Source organism: Augochlora pura, chromosome 4 (assembly GCF_028453695.1).
Source record: "Augochlora pura isolate Apur16 chromosome 4, APUR_v2.2.1, whole genome shotgun sequence".
Taxonomy (NCBI): Eukaryota; Metazoa; Arthropoda; class Insecta; order Hymenoptera; family Halictidae; genus Augochlora; species Augochlora pura.
In genome coordinates this window covers 18,010,613-18,036,971 of record NC_135775.1, presented here as the reverse complement: position 1 = coordinate 18,036,971, position 26,359 = coordinate 18,010,613, and the positions used below count along the sequence as shown (strand labels likewise).

General features: G+C 34.8%; 1 protein-coding gene across 2 annotated transcripts in view; it reads right to left on the bottom strand.

Annotated features, from left to right (window-relative positions):
- Window positions 1-26,359, bottom strand: part of Alpha-catr (alpha-catenin related) — a 157,765-nt gene that overhangs the window by 7,026 nt on the left and 124,380 nt on the right. The window contains exons 5-11 of one of the 2 annotated variants that reach the window (XM_078178266.1): window positions 17,824-18,105; window positions 15,095-15,343; window positions 14,084-14,243; window positions 13,280-13,398; window positions 9,833-10,162; window positions 4,779-4,985; window positions 2,875-3,285 (exon numbers count right to left, since the gene is read on the bottom strand). In XM_078178266.1, coding sequence (XP_078034392.1) covers window positions 2,875-3,285; window positions 4,779-4,985; window positions 9,833-10,162; window positions 13,280-13,398; window positions 14,084-14,243; window positions 15,095-15,343; window positions 17,824-18,105 — 1,758 coding nt within the window. Of the gene's footprint in view, window positions 1-2,874; window positions 3,286-4,778; window positions 4,986-9,832; window positions 10,163-13,279; window positions 13,399-14,083; window positions 14,244-15,094; window positions 15,344-17,823; window positions 18,106-26,359 lie in introns of those variants that run through there. The other variant, XM_078178267.1, reaches the window with a different exon arrangement.

Below are 26,359 nucleotides of genomic sequence, written 5' to 3'. Positions count from 1 at the left end.
CAGCGGAGTCGTCTGACATAACGCGAGGAAGTATCTTTGACAAGCTGCTGCCCTCTATTTCGACTCTGCTTAACTGCTCATCCGTGACATCACTAGTGTCCGCGAAAAAATAAATAATGCATGATTTCGTCAAGGGATGCTATTACCCCTGTAAATGTATTTTACAGAGGGTTCTACAAACCTTAAGGAGATTATTCTACGTGAACATACGAATTGAAAATATAAAATCAAATTTGTTTATTCGAGGCATCAATTTGGAGAAAAATAGTTTGAAAATTCAGCGAATAGTATCATTCAATAGTAGTCGTCTGATTGTAACCAACTATTTTTACTTTCTGCAAATACTCGTGAAATCATGTCAGACTATTTTATTTCACATTTCCATAATGATAATAATAGTAACAGTTTAATCATTATCCATTTTGCTGCATGTAGAGTTTAACCAATATTTAAGCTTTTCATAATAATAGAGCTTCTGGCGAATATATTGCATGCTTTAATTTTTGTTGCTCGTGCTAAATCCGTGTTAATGGATTTCCTTTGCTGGACCAGCAACGTAATATGTTTTAGTAACTTAATACCATCGTAATAAGTAAACGCTGTCATCGTGGCATGGTAATATAGAATAGGGATTTATGACCACGTGACTTCTTCTGCTGTCACAATATGGCTTATGGACCCGGTTTCGGTAGGTCGAACTTGTGCACATGTTTGCTGTGTGCGACCAGAACGTGGTGGCGAGAGACAGAGAGAAGCACGAACGATATCGTACTCGTGGACAGCACTGACGTAAGAGGATGAAAATGGGAACGTCAGGTTTTGTACGTTCGGAATCGATGAAGTTATTCGTAACTATTAAATCGAAACGTAAAAATTAATTATTATTCATTAGAAAAAATTACTTTGAGCAGAGAAAATATTCCGTATCCCTTATACTTTCCTTGTTTGAGTTACAAATGAAATATTTTGGACTCGCAGAAATTGTTTTACATTCTCATTTTTTATAAAAACTGTTGATATATAAAGCGCGAATTTTATTTATACGTATTAACGTAAATTATAATATGTATCCATTTCTTAAACTTTTTGTTTACAATTTTCTCCATTTTCGAACATTTGATTATATTTCTGGTCGTCTTCGACTTACAATAAATACTTTTATTTGAAAATGAGAAATAATTTCATTATAAAATGTATTAGCATACTATGATCTTGATAATTTCGAATTCCAAAATATTTCTCTGGGATACCTTTAAACTCTAACGAAAAATCTTTTAATTTGAAAACGCGCTTCTCGAAAACAGCGCGACTGTTAAGATATTCTATAAAATAAAGGCGAGTATTGCGATATAAAATCAACTAAACAAAATTATGAAATATTGTTATTCTAAACAATTAGTATCTCAAATATTGATGCACACGTATCATTTCATTATGTAAGATAAGCGTTATTTTCGTTAGTACTCGACATGTCAGTGTGCGACGCCAATAAAAACCAAAAAACAAATTACGAACTAATGTTATAAAACATTGCATAGCGCCCATTCCTGTGGATGACGGCTGGAAACAATAAACTAGATTTGTTATCAGTTCACCTTGCTGTGGATAATGTTGTACATTGTCACGGTGTAATTTGTTAATCGAAGCAAAGCTGTTGCGACGAAAAAGTGTCTGCAAAAAATACGGTAATAAAAAAGAAAAAGAGACTCAAGCCAGATCACACTACTGCGACAGAAATATGCCTATGCGTAAAAAAGCGCGATGAAAATAGCGTCGACGAAAAAAAGGCGGAAAAAATCATTCGACGAACACACACGGATGCCTGAAAACGATCGATCAATATCCTCGACGTAAATAGGCAGATAGATGATTAATTAAAGACAAGTTCCTTCGGGGCGAGAGGCTAAACCGGCTGAGAATAATTAATCATTTTCATTCAATTAAGGCTGCGGCCAAGTTAATAATAATCCCTAATTGCAGTTTTCGAACTTCGTGCGGTGAAGTTTCATAATATTAGTCCTGGTAAAATATGTTCTCGTTTGCGAATATTAGAAAACTGCACATGGAGTGCAAGTATTTTTCCTTTTAATCATTCATACGCAATGAGACAGATTATTTTGAATTTTCCACAATTATTAGAAATAAGAGAAAAATAATTTAAATATAAAAGTCAAAAATATTGACAAACAGTTATTTTATTTTTTAAGTTATACTGTTCAGAATATAATATTTTAACACTAGAACTATCGAGCCCTAAACATGGCTAGTGAAAATTATTTAGTAACAATAACAAGTATGTATTCGAACGTAGAAAGTCTAACTAAAATCGTCAAATAGAAATGATAAAAAAGTTGTGCGACTAGAATTCTCAATCGCGGCACCGATTATTACAGATCGTTTCGAACAACATGACAAACGGGACAAGTACCGTTGCAAGTTCGTTATCAGGAAATTCCCAGAACACGATATCAACTCCAGTGATTCGAATGGCCCTTTCCGCGTAGCAGTCTCGTTCCCGAGACAATCGGGGAACACCCTGGAGGACATCGATCGATCGTGATTCGATCATCCTTATTGAGCGACGCCGCGCGCGATTCGCCCGCGGAACGAAGAATAGAAAACGTGTAACAGAACCCGAGGCCGTGGAAACGAGTGCGCCGCGCGCGACAGAGAGCATCAGCGACGAGACGGAAGCGGCGTCACAGGACGGTAAACGGAACAAAAACGAAAAGCAAACCAAAGAGACAGAAGAGAAGTGGAAAAACGAAAGTCGAACCTGTGCAAACGAAAGAACAGCGGATGAACGTGTGCTCGGTAGCATCGTGGCCGCGCACGTGAACACATGCGACCTTCACGGTGCAACGAGAGTCTGTGTTATCTCGGTAGAGTGGCGTGTCTTAGATGCTGCAGCTGTGCGTGATGCAGTTGCAGCTGCAGTAGCTGTAGATTCTGAAGGCAATGGGGCGCCTGCGGTCCGCAGGTTGCCGAGCCGGTGGGGTTCGAATAAGGGAGGACGGACGGATGTACGAAGGATGCGGAGCTACGCGAACCGGTCGAACCGGTGGAACTCGTGACCGGTAGCGTGTTGTAATTAAAGGGCGGGAAGTTCAGGCTGGGCGCCCTTAAGATGTTGTGCAATTGGGTGGAGGTCAGGGGATGGGGCTGCACGTAGGGACTCGTCGACGGAAGCATTTGGGGGCTAACTGGGTACAAGCAGTCCTCTTCGCTTAGGCCGGGCACCGTCGTTGGACTCAACTCCACGTACTGCGGCATGGTGAGATTGTGCTAGTCGATGAATACATGGAAGGACATGTAGACACTTTAAGGCGTGACATGAGTTTTGGCGTTGCGGCATTCTATGCTGCGTGGACTCTGTGCGGATATTTCGTCAAACACTCTCTTTTGGTTATGTTTACTGACAAGATTTCATTATTCGAACTCGTTAGTTTTCATTTATTATAGTTTTATAATTATCTACAAAACTGTTATTGAGATCTGGTCTGACCTTCGGAGATTAACAAAAAGGAAGCAAAAGTGAGTGAAAGAGAAGAACAAATAGTCTATCCAAAAGTAATTATCTGTTTACATGAAATTAAATTATAGAGTGTGAGTGACAAAAAGGTAATAAATGACAGTACGTCATAATTAGTAGATATCGAAGGAATTGAAACTCTAAAAACAAGTTAATACCTTTATTTTTACTTTCTCCTTTTCGAATAGTATTTTATAGTTCTCTAAATGTATTTTTCATTATACTTTGAATTTACTACTTTTGTTAATGACCGAGTTATTTTGAAAAACAATTCTTATAGACTCTTCCTGCATTGAAGGGTATATGTAAAGAGATGTGAGTGATACTTAAACAATTCTTGAGGTACAAATAGAAATGATTGGTTAAATACATTCAAAGTCATATACTATTTCATATAATATTATGAAAGAGATTGAAAAATTGATTGCTCAGTGTCAAAATGGGATAAGTGTCTTATTTAATATTAGCTTTTATAATTAGCTTTTATACTCTTAGAAAGAGCTGTCAGAAAATACCTCGTTCTAGTAAAATTATCACAAACAATGACTGAGATTTATATGAATACAACCAATAAAATCAAACTGTATATAATTATAATTATATACTATATGTATAGACTGTAGAATTATAAACTGTATTTGTGGGCATACTTGAATTACATGTACGTAATATACGAAAACATGGACGAAATATTCACAAATAACACTGAAGCAGATGATTGAGTAATTTCTTCGTAATAAGGTATGAAGAATACATTTTCCACCGACGATGTTAATTAAAAATCGGCGATGTACAACATCGAAATATTCGCACAGAATTTATCACAGTTTCAACGACTTTACGCGCAGCTGTACGCGAAATCAAAAATCGAAATACATAGATCTTCTGCCGACACAAAGCTAGCTACGATAAAAACCAAGTATCGTTCAATCTTTGCTCACCCATCGAATAAATTATGCCGTTCACTCATCGGATCTATTCAAGTGCAAATTTGAAAATATAATATTAATACTGCAGAAAATGAATTCTCAATTTGGTCCAGTGTCACAGAAAAATGTATGGCGAAAGAGCAAAGTCTGAACATGTTCCTTTTCCGAGCAGAACAAAAATAAGTTCGAAAAATAAGGAATAAAATACAAAAGTAGACATTAAAGAAAATATATAGTACTGTGCTAATTATACTTGAAGTCGTCGTGTGTAACATAGAGGAACGATCCGAGCGGACCGGCGCGATTCTGACTCTTACCTTTGTGGCGCAGACGAAGCATGTTGTGACCACTTTCGAAATCACGTTCATTAGATTCTTCGTTTCTTGGATCACGTTGTCGACTTTCGTGAAGGTGGCGGCTTTCCCGACGGTGGGGTTTTTCACGGTGAATTGTAGCTGCTGGACGTACGTCGGCACACGATCGAGGTTTTCCAGGAGGTCTTTCTTGTGCGGGCCAGGTGGTACCTACGCCCATGCGGCATCATGTAAAAATTTGCTTCTTCAATCGTGTCGCAAGGCAGACGTGTTCGTTTATCGGTTAACAACGACTTCGTTACGTTATTGTATTTCATTGGAACGTTAATTACTGTATTTTATCTGATTATATAATTTGATAGAATTTTCTGTACTATATATACACGAGGAAGAGAGCATTAATTAAGCTTGACGTTAATGTCGATGCAAAATAAGAGAAAATAATTTTATTTATTAGAATCGATCTGGCACGTGGGAGCTATTCATAGTAAATTTATGTAACGAGAAATGCTTTAATGAAATTAACATTTTGCACGTCTGCGAAACATTATGAATGGCAGAGTTTATAGATAATTGTACTTTAGGTTATTGTAAAATTTTCTATTAATTTATTGCAGTGAACTGATAATAATTTTATTTCTCTTCACGCCAGTATTTTCTTTTTGGAAACTCAATAAAGAGAAGTCTATTTATGGCGGTAAATGTATACCTTCTGAAGTACACATATTTTTTAGTATCTTCTTTAAGAGTTGCAAATAATCTTATTCATGTAACTGTTAAGATCTGTGCTAATAATAGCGGACGTAATAATTATTAATTCATATGTCTTTGAGATAGATGGAAATTACAAAAAATTTCATTTAAAATTCTTCTGATTGGCTTTTCTTTTTTTAACAATAAAACACGTTCAGTAATAACGTCAATATTTTTACAATTTTCATAAGTAAACGATATTGTACGCGTGAAATTATACTTATGTTATTCGAACAATTTTCAACCATGATCAAAATTTAAAAATTATACTCGAATTAATATTTCTGAAAATTCACAGAGTCGTCAAAATGATTTGAACAAATTACTGTTTTGCAACTTTGTTTTAAATGGTCGTTGAGAACCACCAATTACATTTGCCTTGCGATGTTCGTTTATTTTATACATATGTAGCGTCTTTTAAAAACTCTTTAAAGCAATGCCTGATTCTATTCTTTATTCATTGACTAGTAATAAATATATAGTACTTTGTTATACGTATCTTGGATACTCATAAGATTGCATCTAATAAGTTAACAGAAAGATAGTCTATTTCGTCCTAAAAGTAACACAATGCGTAAAGATTGAACAGAACAGTGTAAGTTGCTTGAGAAGAACATTAGACAGTGACTGTGTGAATGACAGTGAAATAGTACAGACCTTGTTGTTTTTTGCAAGCTTCACGAATATCACACGATCGAACCAAAAGCTCGAATTAAATTGCAATTTGCAAGTGACTGCAGCTAAGATGAAATTCGGAGATACGAGTTCTGAATTGCGAAAACAATTTCGAATGAAAATTCGTTAATGTAGTCGAAACATTTCGAAGCACTTCCTATAGAATTATGATAAATACAATAATCTTAGTATGATAAATGCAATAATGTTAGTATGATAAATGCAAATCCTCAAACATTATTGTACAAGATACAGCAATGTGTGCAAGCACAGATCCTAAGATTTGAATAATTCGCTATAATAATACAATTCCCATTATGAATTAATAGTCTCCAAAATCTTAATTGAGTTTAGAAAAATTGAGAAAGGTGTTGAAATTATTTAGAAAATTGAAACAACATTTCATTAACAGGAATAAGAACACAATTCAACTTATTAAATTGTTTAATTGGTACCAGAAAGATTTAGGAATTTTTAGAAGTAAATAAATGAATATTATATTTATATTGTATCTCATAATTATTATAAACAATCATAATATAAAAAACGTTACCTACAGTATGATTAATAATAATTTAATATAATTGTGTATACTTACACGATTACTATATAACATCTCGAAATTACAGTAAAAAAAGTACAAAGAAAAAATCTGTGATTTGACAAACTTTGCGTTCATTATAAAAAGAGCAATATTTATTGAATAGATGGTACGGATCCAATTTATTCAGTTATTTTCGTAAAATAAGTATTCGAGGTTTTACTTCTAATGCCCAAACATGTTCCACATTGTGTGCACATGGTTATGGACCGGATCCACTGGCAAACTAAGATGAGCTGAGCTAAGCTATGCTGCACTGTTCTAAGTTTACACATATTTGCCATAATACACGAACCGCTTTCACCAAAATCAAACGAATATAAACCTAGTATAGCATAGAATAATTCAGCCTAGTTTGTCGACGGTACCAGGTCTGTAACTTTGAACTTCGATAGATTTGATTAATTTATAATAAAAATTAATATCCAAAAAAATCCATTTGAATATAATTTATATTTTATGCAATCGATGAAGAAAATATTCATTTGGCATAAATATCCATAGTCTGCTTGTGTTATATTTTATTTCAAATCACTCCCATTTATTCTCATTCTAAATTACATATGATATCGCAAACATGACTGCGAACTGTATCGCGGAAACTTCATCTTAGCCGATCGATAATTAGTGAAGACAAAGACAAGTGAAGATTAGTGACAGACAGACTCGGAAGCTGGCAAAAACTGAGACATAATAGTTATGCCCCAGATAGTGGAAGGAGGGGGACCACAATGCACATAGACGTCGTCCACAGACGGAAGCATTCCCGTAGCATCTAAAACACACCTTACTAATCGTACACAAAAAAGTCATAAATGTACGTACACAAAATAGATTTACCAACAAAATAATGATTTGTAGTCGTATCGATGCCGTGACTGTGCAAAAAACGTTCAATGAGAGATCCTCTAGTGTTTTAAAACGGGGTCGTCACATACTCGTATCTATTCGCAATTACAAAACCAAACATATGGCGGACACACATCGTACGCATGAAAAGTGAAAAACATTTCCATCGTTTCGGTTCCAAATCTATAAAAAAACGATTACGGGAAAAACTGAAAACGCGAATACGCTTTGCCGTTTGAAAATCCGTTTACCTGAAACTTAACGTAAGAAAAACACTTTGCTTTTTAGGGTACTCTCTGTATAAGTATAGTCTGCGCCAAAATATGTGATTCTTACGAATGTCTCTATTCATCTAGATCGATACTCCAATTGAAATGTACACTTGTTTAATTGAGATACCACGATGGGTCGATTGGCATTTTTACAACGGAATAGAGAAAGAGAGGCAACTCGTTTTAACGAATATTTGTGAAAATTAATCGAACGTCTAACGTAAAATGATGTTACGGTCGTAAGTAGCTAGTGATTAATTAGCCGTTCCTTTTTACAACGTGCTTTCCTCCTTTCTCGGTATGAATGTAACAAACAAACGGAAAAATAGAAAACGAAAGACAAAGGAGAAACAGGTGTAGTTACGCTACGTCATTCAAAATAAGAAAGTGTTGTCAGGTGAATCGTACTATATGTGTTATGATGTTGCATAGCAGTTATGGAGCAGTAACGTGGAACGATGTAAGAGAGAAAGAAAAGAGAGAAACGACAACACTTAACAGCAACTGGAACAACGTATTCGCAGAATGAACGAGCGATGTAATATATATATATTTGTATAAAAATGTATACACAGAAATATGCGTATATAAATATAGGACACGTAACATGTATGATATATTTATAGCCTACGTTATACAATATGGTATTACGTCATATAATATACAGCAGAACTCCATTTATTTGATCTCCATTTATTCGATCTCCATTTATTTGAGCTCCATTTATTTGAGCTCCATTTATCTGATTTCTATTTCTCTGATCACTATTTATTCGAGCCCCATTTATCTCAACTCCGTTTATCTGATCTCGATTTATTTCAACTCCATTTGTTTAAACTCTATTCACGCGAACGAAATTATCGTCAGTACTCAATTTCGTGACCACTGCCAGAATCCATTTACCTGAACGTGGATTCTAGTTATTTGAACGCGCAGTTGCAACTAGTTTAGGCAGTCGGTAGTCTCCCATTGTATAAACTAACTATTTGTACGGACTGTTTGCCTCCCAGCGAGTTCGCGACAATGGAGTTTTACTGTACACACATAAAATGAATATAAATATACACATATGTTACATTGAATATATCAATCTATATGCACATATGTACGTATATACACGGCAATGAGAACGATCTGTACAAGGCGAACATGATCTCTATGAGCCCAACAAGGGTCTAAAGTAAAGAGAGAAAGAGTTACCTGGATGGAGGCATTCAAAGAGCGAGGGTCAAAAAAGGGTTTCATAATACAGAATATATTACAAGGTTAGCGCTTTTTTGTTGATTTCTTTCAAGAAGAGTATAAAGAGATCAAAATGGTTTCAGGTAACTATATATATTCGGCCTAGCTAGGAGGGTCGAAAGGGCAGCAAACGTGTTAATTCGTACATGTCTAATGCTAATAACTCACGCTTGAGCCACTTCGAATCCACTTGCAAGATCGCTACGCTACTCTGTCGATGCGACGACAACAAACGTTATCGATTCGAATTGAAAATTCTATCGCGGTAACCGCGCAAGGAGATCACTGTCTCGACAAGGTTCGAGAGAATTACGGACAGTTGAATGATGCATCAGTTTCGGCGCCATCACTTCGATAGACTCGACGTGGCTCCGGCATCGCAATTACGTAAAAACGAAACTCAATAGCGAAATCGAAGGAAAACGTATCTTCAATATAGCAAGGATCAAAAACTCGGAATCAAGTCCAGTATAGAATCCGTATAATAATAAACAATGGTAAAAAAGTATGATCAGAAATAAAGGGGGATGTTCGTGTAGACGCGGACGCACAGTAAGTTCTCTGTGCGTGGGCACGCGTACACACAACATCTCAACGTCAGTCCAATTAAAAAATGTGTATCAGTTTACTTTGAGCACTACGCCCTCCTGGCGGATGTCACGTACCTGGTAGCTGAATTGTCTCACAACCTTGTACAATCTGTTCGCCTCCTCAGCAAAATACTCAGCTTGGGTGAACAGGTCTTGGGTGGTGTTCAGGGCGCCCTCGCCCCTCGTGAACTGGTACATCGAGAACGCCATCGAGGACATGTTCTTCGCCCGCTTCACGATGTCGTTATTCTCCTCCAAGGCGCTGCCGCTTTCCTGCCATTTCTCCGTCTCCGCGTCCATCTCCGAGGTGATCAGCTTCATCTCGAGCCCGGCCTTCGCGATCTTCGCCTGCTCCTCGCTGTCCAATCGAGCTGGCTTCAGCGGCTTGCTTGTCGTGCCGTGTTTCTGCAAGCGTCGGAACACAACCTTTATTGTCCGATTCGAATGAGGCTTCAAGCATTTTTATTTTCAGATTTTTGTTTTCCTCATGTGATAATAGGACGTGTGTTGGAGATCGATGATAAACCATGGTCGATTGACCGATCAGTTATCGTGTGAACTGTTTCGAAAAATTAGAGTTATAGTAATTGTGTTACTGTTACGGATTGAAACCAATCTTTCAAGAATTTTTGTAAGACTTTTTAACCTGTCAGGCATAACTGGATTTTGTGCAAAAGAAGCTTTTCCTAATTAAATTACCATTTTTCTTAAAATATATTTTTTGGTATAGCTATTATATAGTATTAGCTATATATTAGGTCTACCAGAAAATTCTATCTGTTCTGAAAAGGAAAGAAAATAAATTTTCTATGCACCTAATATTTATTGTATTATTTTAATAATATAATATAATCGTAACTTATGCACTGTTGCCAGTGTAATGGCGATTTATGAATATCATTTTTGAGAAATATATGTCACAATTAAAATAACATTAGCGGACATAATTTTCCGGTAGACCTAATATAATCTTTTCTTAGTCTATCGTACATATACATTTTCAATGTAATCGTTTACTTTAATAATTAATAATAGAATTAAGTAAAGCACGAAACATCCGCGAAAGCCACTATAATGGCGCATTGTGCCTTGAAGGTTCGGAATTAAAACCAAAGCTACCCCTTAGACGAGTGATTCTGGAAAAGTTTTATTCCGATCAAGTTGAAGGATATGGCGTATTGGAAAATTCGTTTACGCGATGTTCGTTGCTTTTACGTAAACAGTTTCATATGGAACAGTAGAATGTATTTCTACGTTTTGCTTTCATCGACGGTCTCGTCATTTATCGCAGCTCCCACATACGTTACGAGCATCGATCAGAACAATGCGTAGAAATGTTACACATGCTATTGTATCAGAATGGAAGCGTGTACGTTGAAGCAACAAACAGAGCAACGCGTGCATATTGTTCGACATAGCAAGCCATGTAGAAGAGTAGTAACGATTAACGGACTGCGGATCTGCATCCAGAATAAAAATGACAGCAATTATATAGAAAAAGGTGTTGATTTGTAATACTTCTAATACTTTTTATCTTTAATATTATTATTCTCATAGCTCCAAATAATATAATGATATTGTTGTATTTCTGTGATCTTTTTACACTGTTATGTATATCTTCTATCAATTTTTGCTATAAATGCATAACATTTGCAGTCTAATAATTAGTAACAATGCAGGATGTTTACGCTAACAATAGGCAGCGTTTTTTCTTGCGAAATAGTTAAAATTAGAAAAAGAATATGAAACAGATGAAATTGTTCTGTTGTTTGTTAGTCATGCGGTAATGTGTGTAATGTTCTGCCAACTGCATTATCTGCATTATCTCATATTCAATTTTTTAATGTAATGCTAGTATATTTCATTTCTGAAAAAGAAATAATATAGATCCAAGAAAACTATTAACACCATCCTATTAATTACAAAAATAGGTACAACTTCTTTCTCTATCATTTTGTTACAATATTTACAGTTTTTTAAGAAAAACACTGGCTAATGTCAAAGTGAACAACGTGTATAGTAATTCTTCTACGGTAGCATTCTAAAATTATGCCATTGGCGCAGCTCCATTGTGAATGAAGCGAAGAAAGAAACTTTACGCAGCTTTTATCGCGGCGCTGATCGATGGTTTTGTAGCTTTTGTCGCAGTTCTAATGTAAACGTGTACGCTCTTCGTGCACTGAGATCCTAAGACTCGAGACGGATTGATCATGCGGTTGCTACTGTGATCCGAAGCCCTTACCAATGATTAGGAAATAGAGTCCGGGATTGTATGCAAAACGGTCGATAAGAGGTAGCATGCACCTAATGCATTTCGGCACGGAGTTGCAGACTAGACGTAATAACGACATTGGACAGGACAGGTTCATGATTGGACTGCGGAATTGCATGCAAAATAAAAATTGTCTGCACCAATTCCAAGATACCGAAACTTCATAGACATTTATTTCGTTGCTTAATCATTTTAATCAGCCGAAAATAATGCAACTCTATTTTTAAATTCTTTTAATGTTTTTAATGTTCGGATATATGTATCAATAAAATATATTTTCTAGAAATGATTTTGGCAATTATAGAAATTGAATGATTATCGTGATATACGCATTAGTAAAAATATTTAGCGACATAGAATTATAAAGATAAAAAATCTTTGCGTCGACATTGTGTCATTCTAACTCGTATTTTATGCTTAAAACGGTTTGTTTTCAGCCGAAAATTTTGGCGAGTTTCCATAGCAAAGAGGCAAATGTTTCAAATGTTCTTAAAGAACACGAGCATCTAATACAATGGACTCATTTATTTCCTGGGCTGTTCAACCTTAATAGTCGTCGTTTACCTTGATTACATACGACCCAAGTCGTCCTTAATTTATAATGCTTAACTAGGATAGGATTACCGAGCTCAGTAATTGCAGGTAATTTCTTGTTCCCTAATGGTTACTTAACTCTTGTTATTTCGACTTCCACGAACATGTATCATAATTTGCGTTTCCGCAAAGGAAAACAGATAATCATTCTCCGCGGCTTTCTTCATTATTTTTCGTTTACACGTTGCACAATTTTAATATTATCGTAATTCTCTTGTCTCTAGATATTTTTTCAATTATCATACTAAAATATGTATAGATTCGTGAATTTAATTAATGGTCTCCAATGAAAGCGTCTCTATAATTTCAATTGTTATAATAACAATTACTAAATTTTATCAGCTATGTTATGCTTAGTGTTAGTTAAAGGAACAACAAAAAGGAGCTAGACTATTTAATTATTTTTTACCTTTCATCAATTGCGCCAGAAATTTCGAATTTCGCATTGCTTAAAATTTTTTAATATTGAAAAGGAAAGGAAAATGATGAGAAATTAATTTGTGTTTATATACATAGAAGAAACGCAGTGCACGCAGTACATTAGTGACACTGTAAAAGGTGAAATGTTTGAAACAATTATACGTGTATTAAATCTTTTTGCTGATTACGATTAAATCATGCACTAAATGTGAAGATACAAACAAATGTGCACTTACTCCTGGTCGTGGCAAGGACATGTATACTTGCTTCTCTGGACGATTCTGGTGCAATTCGAGCACATCTTTTGCGACTGATGTCACGTCATTCATCAGCCACTGCCACATATCGGCAAATACTGAAACACACGATATATAATTTATTATTCTTCGATTTTCTGTACTAATGTATTTAAATAATCACAAAAGTCGGACAACTGATTATGTTAAAAGATTACTTGGTACTCTTGAAACTTTGCTAACAGTATCAATACATTGTTCAAATACTTTTCAAGGATTGTTACCTTCCAATTTTATTTACTTTGTGGATTTTTAATGATGATAATTACAATGAATTTATTAAAATATAGTGATATAGGTCTTCAAATAGATTCAGTAAAATTATTAACAGCGTTATTAAATATTTTCTAAATACATATTGCATTGAGTCATATGGATGCGAATTTCCAGTTGACCTAAAGGTTCGACAAGTGTAAAATTATAAATTGCTAATACTGAATGATAAAAAATCGTTGAAAGTAAAGAAACGATTTTGCTACTCCTAATGGGTGAATTGTCATTTAACACTCGTACGATGGAGTTTAGGTCGATTTGTACCCATCATATAAATATTATTATTTCATTATTAAATTTTTAATATTTAATATAAATATTGTCATGTTTCATTAAGAAAAAAATGAACAGGTCTACAACAAGTACTTTAAAAGTTATATACGATTCACATTATACTCAGCTACGTATTTGTCATCTACTGTCCGAGTGTTAAATGGAAGAGTTAGTATTCTTTGACATAAGTTCAGTTACCTTCCAGATTCTCTTTCGCGATTTTGCTAGTCGGATGCCTTGCCAACGTTCGCGCCGCTGTTAGCACTTGGGGACCGTACATTTTCAAATTAATCCCTGTGAACTTCGCTGAAACTGAGAGTGTCTCCGTCGGCGCAACGTGTCTGATTATTCTGCACACCTGTTAACGTATAGATTCATAAGTTCTCGTTCCTGTGCACGCTCGTAAAGGAACAGTTATTTGCTGATTGCACCTCTGTCCGTGCAGTACGAACGTACAGAATAATGAAAAATTCACTAGGCAAGAGCATTCTGTCGTTCTTGCAGCCGATATTTATTCTTGCGTGTTAAATGACAGTTTTCATGTAATTTAACAGCATTTTTTTATAAATACGGAATTACGTTCGGATCTTCAGATTCTTTTTTATTAAATATACTATGTAAGATAGATATGAGTAAATATAATAAATTATATTATATTAAATATATTATATGAGGCATATATAGGCAAATATAATATATTATATATTAGATTATGTATACCATATATTATAATATATTATATAATATTATCAGGTTGTACTCCTGTATATATACAGGTTGAGTCATTTAACAGTACCATTAAGTCTATTGTTCCCAACTAAATCAAGAAAATAGCAACAAAAGTATTTAACTCCATAGTTAATGTCAATATTATAGTTTTCGCTTTTTTAGACAACATTTAAAAATCTGTGTTCATCGATTCTTTAACTAATTTCACTTATAGAATATACTAGTAAAGTTTTACGAAAATACTGGGACACCCTGTATATACTTTGTTATTTATCACTGTTATTTACATTGTTGTTTATCATTATCACTCACATTTTTATTTGAATTGTATTCAATCGATAATAGAGACTAACCGAGGAGTATTAACGGATTACCGAGCAAAATTGAATGGAGTTTGTCTTCGATCGAACGAGGTATGTAATTTCAAAGGTAAAACGAATCGTCGATAAAATTTCGTTCGATCTGGAATAAGGCACTTACTTCGACAATGTGGTCAAGGTACTCCTCAAATTTTGTCTCTTCGAAGCTATTGATGTCGTTGGCCAAAGCAAGATTCTTGATCGTGGACACGAGTTCCAGACCGGCTTTGGTCACCTGGCCTAGATCAGCCATCTGTTCCATCGCAGTCGCGCAAAGCTGCTGTCGAAGATCTTTCGTCGCATTGAATACTGCTTGTACAGCTTGCTCCATTTCAGCGCTCGGAGAACCACTACCACCTTCGTAGTTTTGCTGGAAAATAACAACAATCCGTAGCTACATTTCCTCGTCTCGATTTATTTTTGCGAATTTATTTAGTGGAAAGTCAAACATGAGATGTTATCGCTTTTAAATATTCAATAAGCAAAATATCTGCGAGTAAATATCACAGTTGAATTAAAATTGAAATCAATTAATTAAACTATTTCTAGAGAATATTTTCCAAACTGTGATTAATTCGAAGTCATTATTTATTTTCGCATTAATGGAAATAATATTTGTTATATTTTTATTTTGTAACATAATTATGTATTGCAATTGTATATTTTGCAGCAGAAAGTTCAAAGAGTTAATTGAAAAAATATTTCTGCTACGATTTGGAATATTTGTGTATGTATTTCATGTTTCTGTTCATTTTGATATTTTCTTAAATAATGTCCTTTTTATATAAGAACGAAATAGGATCGATTGTTTGACACAGTAACGTTTTACACGTTTTAAAGGATATTTTGTAATGAAAAGAACGATGCAAGAAAATATCGAATCTATTAATGACATTTCCAAACAACTGTTAACTTGTTAAATTGTATATACAGAGAAAATGTTGTTTCGTTCACGTTCTTCGAAAACAGTTCAGAAGAACGCAGTTTGCGTGAACATCTGCAGTCTATCGATCACTAACTCGTTGACTGCGAAACCCATCGCCGATAAAAGTCCCATAAAATCGAAGCAATTTATTGAGTGATACAGGAACTGAAAGGTCAATATTTATCGTGGTTACCACTCTATCGTTCGTTGTGTATTGCACATGCCGCAATAAAATGTGGCTTCCTTAGTATGTCGCAGGAACAATGAATTTTTGATCGCGCCACTGCGCCATAAAAATCTCAATACACAAATGTAAAAAGTTAAAACTATATAAATTATACGCGTTCAGATTTATCATTTTGAAGCTGGTTTGAATGAATGGCTTTTGCAATAATTATAATATTACAAGAGATATTGACTCCATTCACAGCTTCGACCTTTATGTAAAATAAAAATGTTAAAAGACGATTGCAACAAGCAGAAATTAAATAAAAATATATCATTTCTTTTAATAAGTTTGATAAGTCTAAAGCAGCGTAATATAATTCGTAATTTTATATTTCAGTTACTCATTTCTGTCATAAATGCTTTTATGACTTTTTCGATGAATTAATTAATTTTATAAATAATTCGGAGGGTATTTACAGTTGGCACATTTTGTTTATTCTCAGTTTATCATGTCAGTTACGAAATACTACTATGCAAGTTAGAATGATATTAACACATAGTAATTTCCTTCAGGGCATAAGATTCTTCAAAGTTGCAAATTCACTTTTCGATTTGGATCAAAAACCACGCGCAACAGTTACGGGAGTTCACAGATCCGTGTTGGGCTAACGAAAATCAAGCGGATACGTTTCTTCACGGTTATAAATCCGATGAAAAGTTGAAATTTTATTGAACCGGTGTTACCAATAGGAAGAAATTGTGCGTTCCAATCTCCCATAGAGATCTGGGGTGAATGCATAGTCCTCCATCAAAGGGGGAAGTGGCTTTCCACGGTTTTTTTTACCGAGATACGTGGCTTCTACTGTCTATTCACCCATAGGCAGCCTCTCTTAACTGATTCAGTTTAGCCTGCTCATTCATTCGGATTTATGACGGCAGGTCAGCTCTTTTCATCACGGGCCAGGCCATCTCGGATTACTCTGTCGCGAATAATCCGGTATTATATGAAATTTTTCGCATGAAATCTTCGCTTCACCCCCGGCAAATTGTTCTGTTCGCACGTAGTCATTATTGGCGTTGCGGCTTTACCATTTATTGAACGCCGCGGCTATCGTCGACTTTTTATCGACAACTCCGATCTTCAAAGCTGCGATAAAATATGGCAGGCCGCCGATATACAAACCGTTTTTATCGATCTGTGATTATTAGACTATGGATACCACCTCTGCATTTATGGCGGAATCGAGTGAATGCAATTTAAAATAGTGAAAACAGGAACAGAATTTTAAAATATCAATGTATTCATTTTGAATTTATGAAAATCATTCGATAAAGAACGAATGAGATTTAGTTTATCTTGCATTGATACAGAAAATTCTTCTGTCGAATATAGGTCCGTAGTTGAATAATAATTTGTAGATACAATGTTGTACATAATTGTAGACTTAATGTAACTATTATATTTTGTATATTAAAAGTATATTAAATCGTGTTTTTGTGTATTTCTATATTAGAGTAATAGAAGATAAAATATACAAATATGTATCGTGTTTTGTTAAGTTTTAAGATAAAAATATACAAATACAATATTTGTCATATATTTATTCCTATTATTTCTAATATAGAAATACACGAACATATTTTTTTAATATACGAAATGCAAAAGGTACTTTCTGTCTATGTCCACTCACACCACAGTACGTTTCAATTACCTTTTAATTACCGAAATTTAAATGAGAAAGGTGAGAAAACTTTACCATGCTGTTGCCAACACGTAGCAGCGAGTTCAGCTCCAATTTCACCCGGTCGCAGAGCAGCAGGATGTTCTCTCTGTGCTCGTGGCTGGTGTACGCGCTATCGGTGAAATCGTGCGTCCTCTCGATGGCAGTGTCTAACGCTGCGGTGAGCGTTTCTCGGCATCCAGGCCCTAGAAGAGTCATCCTCGTCGTTTCGACGAGTCTCTCGAAGTGTTTGAGGCCGAACAGCGCTGTCCTGCGCTCGTAATCCAGTTCTGCGGGATTCTGCAATTGTATTGGATTCTGCCTTCGAATAAATCACGTCTGCGATCATTTAGAGCATACTGGGATCGGTAGAGTACGCGCGTCCCTAATAATCATGTCGATTCGATAATAATCTACGAAACATCTCATTCGTACGATAGGCAGGGTGTTCCAGCTGTTCCGCAAAATGATAGCAGAATCGGTAATATCGGACAGAGTCAGAGTTGCCAGGAAATTGATGGCGCGAGGGGAATCTTTTTGGAGTAATGGAGGGGAATCACCTAGGAGTAACGGAGGGGATACGTAGCAGCATTAGATCATCACGTGACGATGCGTAGGTCAGCTTTTTGGCCGCGACGCATCCTCACCACTTCAGTATTCTCCTAGCCGACACTTTCCAAGAGGAGCATGGGGGAAAAAGAACTTGCGGATGATTATGCGGGGGGTGGAGCACGTGCCATCAATTTTCTGGCAACGCTACTCACAATACAGACAAATGAGACAGCGTTGCAAGTTGGCGCGAGAAGTGATTTGCTTAGTAATGCAGCCAATGCGAGAGGGAACCTACACGGGTACAATGCAAAACACCATGCGAACTTCGGTTCCCTTTCCTATTGGTTGCGTTGCACAACAAATCTCTTCCGAAACCAACTCGTAACTGCAAATAAAAATAGAAAAAAATGTGATAGGAACGTTGGCTGTAAAATGTTCTGTTATAAAGTTATAAGCAAACAACAAAACGAAAACGGACTAGAGTTTCGTGGACACAGCATACTATAACATTTCCCGTTATCTATTCCGCATGTTTCCATAAACTCCAATGTTTACTTGCGGGGGCCGTTAATTTGGTCGTTCAGTCGATATCTGTCGTTTACGGTGTACGATTTCATAGCGGAATACTACGAGAAAGGAGCTCGTTATCGTTCTAGATTTTTGCGGTAACTTTTTAACAGAGCATTAAAATTCTTTGGTTAAAATTATTTTTGGTTTTACTAGAAGGTACTGGTAAAGTTTTTGCGGGGAAACAGCTGGGATACTCTGTACAGTTCTCTACGGATCTACAAAATCTTTTAAAAATGTACATATAAACAACATTTAGTAATAACCTGTCTTCTATGAAGCGATTTTTTAGCAAATTTATAGAAATTGAGTGAAAATAATAATTGATTGAAAACATAGTAATTGTGAGCCACGTTGGTAACCCATGCGCATACTCTAACGATAATAATTGTACTACGGATGCTTATGAGAATCAACATAAATATCGTTCGAAGAGAATGAAATTTATTGAAATGTTATTTTATATGTAAAGTAATGTAGTCGCGCGATCTCAGTTAATAAAAAGTCAGGTTAAATTGAAATTCTTGGAATTGACTTTGTAAATGATTTGTCAGTTTATGTTCGACTAATTTACTGTGGTCTCTGCGGTCCAGAAATAGACACATAAACATCCGTATAACGCAAACAATAACACAACGTATTGAACTAGCGGTATATTGATTTCAAACTACAGTATACTATTTGTATTATTAACCATCGATCACAGAACATACTAAAATGTTCTTCTACTACAAATATGTATTACAGTACACATATTAACTTCTGCTGCCACTTGTGTCGTATAGATAAAAATTATGTCACATATTATTGTGGTTATAAAATATGTCGACTTTGTACTCGTAAATTATTTAATATGTCATTCGATTCGATTTTTTTCCACTGTACTAAATAATATGTATAGTATAAAATAATACTACTATTTTCCATTGTATTAAGTAATATGTTGTTTTACACAAGTGATTAGTGTTTAAAAAATGTTATTAGTGTTTAAAAAAGAAATTTAAGCCATTATGAAATTCTAGAAAAGATTCATTTCATTTTTCCTGGAACAAATAGCGTCAATGTTTATCTCTTTCAAAGCTTTTTAATTTCATTGATGTCTAAATATTTTTAAAAACAGAATCACGACAATATTCGCAAAAATTATTGACAATATTCCTAATAATACCGGTTTTCAGATTTATTCGCATAACTTCGAGTGTATTCTCCCATGGGAGCTTTTGTTGTCGGCGGCTTAATATTATACCAAACGCAGCATAAAACGTTATTATGTTTACAAGGTAAACACGATCTAGGATCAATACACGGAACTTTAATGGCACGCTACATCTAAATATATTCCATCCTAAGGTCCTCTCATATACTCGCAGTTCAACCAACTGCAGTGAACCAAGAGCCAGAGAGCATTCGACTATAAAATACCCAACTAGCACACTGATTAAGTATGCACATTAACTAGCGTAATTACTTGCCGGGAGATTCTGAAACGCGATCCGGCTCGTTCGGTTGCTTTTTAGTTTCATTATAATCACGGATATCGATTAAGCTATTTAGGATAATACTAATTCTAGAATTTCTCTGCAAATCGTATATATTTATATATTCAATAAATATTCATATCTTTGCTCTTAGCCTTTTTATTATTTCTCAGAAGTTAAAATATTTGTATGAAATACTTATATTAGAAAAAAGAGTAAACGGATTTTAAACACTTCTTTATTAACTTTTTGGAAGAGGTTTAGTGAGTCTCCAGTGTACATTTTGAATTAGTGAATATATGAAGGAAGTTATTAATTATGCAGGTTGCCTCGTAAGATATTAAATCACTTCTTAATTTTAAATAGATAAAATTTTCATTTATATTTTGCAGTATTCAAACGTGTAAATACAATGTATAATTTTCCTTTCCTATTGTGAACAAAATTATAACGAAAAGAGTAAAAATATTGTATTCTATCTGGTAGACCTACTATTTTATATTCTGCAGGGAAACTTCATTTATTAATAACGGTATGGATAAAGGAAGGTCCTTGAGATCCTAATTGTACACTGGAGAGTTAAAATGCCGCAACTTTAAATTTAAGTGAAATCACCTTGGTGTCTGGAGAAAGAATGGGCCACGTAGTTTGGAACTTGTCCATAAGGCTGTCGAGTTCTTTCGGCTGCAGAAAGTGAAAACTTAACTGCCGAAGTAAATTTGCCAAGGAAAAACGCGTATCGTGGAACTTCGAAATAAACAGCAGGTGAACGATCGATCATTGCGCAGTCTGACCTTTCATCGACCTAACGGGACATAATTCAATGATCTCGAAGTGTAAAACCGTGTGAAATATTATAAATCGATAATGGGGTATTCATTTTATACAATGTTTAAGTATTATTAAAACAATGACCTTTAGTCTGAGGTAAATAAGTAGCCTACAATTAATAATAGCGTCGAGAGTGCTCGCGTATTATAGCGATCTTAATGTAACGAATAATTTGTTTATATTAATAATAATTATAATAACATGTTAGTAACATCCTTCGGTGTCAATTATGCGAAACTGTTGAGCTTTTGTATGTAATAAAATAGAGTGTTTAAAATATTACCATCATGAATCCTGAGAATTCAAATTATTCTTTACATATTATTGATTTTCAACAAAATACGTCTTTCTTTTTTTATGAATAATATTAATAACGAATTCTCTGATATAGCTGAAATAAAATATTTCTGATCTTATTATTGCTACTCATTGGTATTGATGGCAATAAGTATTTCATTATTATTATTATCAGTATAAAATAATTTATATTAATTCTGTAAAGAGAAAAATTGAAGATATTCTTAAAGTCTGATAGCATAAAACGTCCGGATTCAATCGTCCCACATGTTTGCAACAGCGTACCGCCTACGAGTATATTTATCAGGCCAAAGTCTCGCTGGACTCCATAACGCGTCCAAGAGCGAGGCGTTTAGTGGCATTTAAACTAAATAAATTCCCACTATCTGACCCATTGTTCTTCGACGGGATTTGGCTGGCCTCCCGGTCCCTGGCTGGCAAGAAATTTAAATAATGCCGGTGCATTAATGCACCCGGAATCTCGACGCCGCAATTTGGCACGTGCCGAAGAATGCTCAGCGAACGTCGACGACATCCATCCCTGCGCCGCGTTTGCTATGTGTCGGCTTTGTCCGTGCTACGATATCAATTTGCATTGCTGTCGATACATCGACGACGCTATTGCGCGGGCAAGATGTATCTTACGTTTTCGAGATGCCTGCGAGGAAGCATACTTTAGAGGATGTCGCCGGGCTATCGCTATTTCGGGGATCCTGCATCGAACGTCGCGCGAAGAAATGCATCGGCGACGATTCGCGCGGTTCTCATCGTCGTAATACCTTCGAAACTGGAACACGCTCTTGTCGAGCATTTTTATTTTTTCCCGATAAATCGTGTTTTTATGAAAAATCGGGAATTTGAACGCACCGAGCGTGGCATTCCGGCAGAATATAAGAAATAGTTAGCAGTATGTGCGGCGTTCGGCATATTTTATTCGAATAGCCAATAAAATGTTATTCGCGGAATGCGTTCGAATAATATTGTATTCAGAGAATTTATTGTTTGGAGAATTTATTCGATATATTATTTGTAGAATTTATTCGATATATTATTTGTAGAATTTATTTGATATATTATTTTTAGAATTTATTCGATATATTATTTGTAGAATTTATTTGATATATTATTTTAAGAATTTATTCCATATACATATGATTTGAAGAATTTATTTAATATTATTATTAGAAGAATTTATTCTATATATTGTTTGAAGAATTTAGTCCACATTAATTATTTGAAGAATTAATTCCATATATTATTTAAAGAATTTATTCCATATATATTAATCGAAGAATTCTTTCGAAATATTATTGGAACAGAATTGTATTTGAAAAATTTAATTGATATATTATTTGAAGAACTTATTTGTCACTAGAATAAATTTTTACGGAGCATTAGTCGAGTAAACAATACGTGAAGTAAAGATAACAATAAAAGAATATCTGTCACATGTCTGACCACACGTTGACCATTCTACTGATACTGTACTATGAGATGTCATTTGCAGTATTTACCAGACTGCCAATAATTATGTAAAATAAAAATTGACTATTTCAATTGCGATATACTAAAGTAAAATAAAAGTTTGTTTCTTTTTTTATAGTTTTGGTAGCTTGAAGGTAAGGCGACAATATTCTTGAAATCTTGTAATCTTTTTTCTCGTTTTTGTTTCTAGTCAATTTTTGTTAAAACTGTGTAAAATTGACGTTCTGATATTTGAAATTATTTCTTTTTATAATATTTACAAAAATGGAGAAATTCTATTTATTTTTATTTAACATTCACTTCTGTACTTGTTTAATTACGAATATAGTCATGCAAGTTTGAAGCAAAGTCATAATAATTTAGCAAACATAAAAGTTTCTATTTCTGATCGATATATCCACGTTTGGGTAGACGAAATATTTAGTTTTAATATTTAGTTTCAATATTTAGATTGAAATATCCGACCTCCCGTAACATTCGTATTTAATCGTCTCACTTTTTTAACGTTTTGTTATCGGCATCATGCGATCTCGCACTATTCCGAGTATTTTAACGTTTTCAAGGAAATCGAATTTTTTGAAATATTCTCTGAATAATCGCATCTTTTTTCACGGCACTTCGCGTTATTCAATTTTACGTAATCCAATTATAATCGGAGTCCCTAATGGCGTTATGTCACAAGTTTAATGCTGTACTTCTAGCGCTCATGAATTTCATAGACATTGAAGAATTTTTTATTCCGCCGTTATCTAAAATCTCTTAACGAAGTATAATCATCGTTTAATTAAAATTTGGGAGAAACATATCATCGAACAAATTCATCAAAATTTAATAAATTATGTATTTTATACTTTATAGAATATTTCTTCATCGCAAATAAAACAAAGATTGCCTACGAAGACTGCAATAATAGAAAGAGTTGCGAAAAGATGTGCACAAAATTCTATCAACGCGAATCCAATTGTTTAAAATGACTGTCCTCGAAAATATTTCTTCAAAGAGAAAAATTCCATTTGGTGTATTCGATTTATTTTCACCAAGAGAAAATTCAACTTATTCAGTTAGACTTCAATTTTCCTACAAAGTATTTCCTTGACATTAAACTTAAAAACAATTTCAAATCGACTCGGAAATTTTTCCCGTACGTGTTCATCATTTTATATTCCATTTATTCGCCGCGCGTCTTAAAATCCAGTCAAAAGAATAATTCCACTTTACGAGAATAAAGCGAGTTGCCTTATATATTTTTAAACCTCGTGGTTTTCTTGAAAACGATTTTCAATGGAACCCCGTTGTTTCGCTTCACGGTTTCCATTTCTTCGTCCCCCAAATCGATTCGCGGAACCGCAATAGAAATTGCGGGCACTTCTTCCAAATCCGACAACAATAACACCATCTTGGACACCCAGCGTTTTCATTCCCACGAAGTGGCGCATGACGGTTCAAGGCCACCGAAATCATGCGTTCCGGGACAACCATGAATCACGAATTCAGCGAACGAAAGCACTTTGGACCAGTTTCAAGTTGTCCAATATATTTCATTTCGAATGAATCTCTTTTAGACTGTGCGACGAACGCGTCCCTGTTTATGGGCGATGTGGGAAGACAATAAACAGCACCCAGCGGCGCCAAAAATCCGTGAAAACACAGTGGCAAAAGTCGTTTAAATCGTAGCCACTGCATAGAAACTTGCATCAAGGACGCGAAAAGTTTCGGCTTGTTAGCGAAACGTTCGAAGAGTTGATATACTGTGTGTCCCGCATTTTTTCGTACATACGAGATAGTGTGTTCTGCGAGTAAGAGTAAAGCTAAAATGTTGTATAAGAAAAAGTTAATAAATGTTGTCTTAACACGTTCGTCGCGCAGCGTGAATCGATCTAAATTCTTATTGGGCCATATAAGATATTAATGTATAATAAAGGTAGTAAATATAATAGTGTGTGAATATTTAATATTTTCGTTTTGTATATTTTATATTTGCCGGTGCATATTCTATTAAATTTTTATGATACAAATGCGATTTTCGTAAATTGTATTTTATTTTTTTTCTTTTATTTTTTTCTTTCTCTTATTAAAGGGTTAATGGTAACGTTGCATATTATGCAGAAGAAGCGAAGAAGTAAGGTATCCGGCAAATGAGCGATATATAGTTCATTGATACATCAGTATCTGTATATATCCCGATACCATTTAGTATCGATGGAATTGTTTAACCGGAATCCTGATTTAGAAACATTAAAATCTCAAACTGTTACTGTTCACAGTCTGAAATGCAGGTCATAGCGAAGCATAAAAAGCAAATAACGACGCCACCTAACTTACGAGTGCGTGCTTAAACTTAACGACCAGCCGACAATCCTCGGCGTAAACGTCCAGCTATGCACGCATATCACCAGATTTTAGGTATGTCCTAAAATACGATAAGTATACACTGCCTAACAGCTACCGCCACACTCGACCCATAAATATTAGTCCTTGAAAACTCCCGCTGTCTCAGACTTGCTGTATGCTGTGCTGACTAATTGATGTTTAGAAACAACCGGGGCGGAAATGTAAATTTCACCAGCACGCGTACACCGACGATCATAATTAACCCCTTGACATACTAAAACGTTAGACATCTTAAACGTGTCATATGTTTCTCATGGCGTTGCGCACATTCACGAAAAATATTGCTAAATCTGTTAGCAGTCTCTGACGAGTATGTAATTACATCGTGACGAGTGTACTTGTTAGAAATAGCTAGTTGGTTGTTAAATTATGTGTTTTATGAAAAGTATTGTATTTCGAAAATATCATGGACAAATATATTAAAATATGTATTGTGATAGACAATAATGGAAACGGGTTGAAAAACAACCCTTGTTTTGAGACCTTTTGTTTTCACGATACAGCAAATATTATCAGTCATTTGTTAAATTTCTCCAAATTGCAAATTAAGTAATAAATACTGTGTTTGCGTAGAAAGAAACTAATTTCGTGAAAATAGTAAGCAATAATTTACCTAAATTAATTTTAAAAGATAAATTCTATTCTTAATATTCTCAAGTTGGTTATTTTTAAATCTCCGCGTTAGAAAAAACGTAGAAAAATAAAAGTCACATTTTGGAACATTAAAAATTATAACGTGTCTTCGGAGTTTCACCATTAAGCGGACGCAAATTATTTTACAACCTCAACGGGTGTTTTTGACAGGCAATTTATATCGCGTTTCATCGTTGATTAATATTCGACCGGTATATGTGTTTACTGACGCTGGATAAAATATCATTTCCGTAAAGTAACAATTAAAATTTGATAATGTTGGTATCAATTTAGACGAAGCAAGTGAAAACGAGCCAGTTTCGAACCTTTCGCAAGGT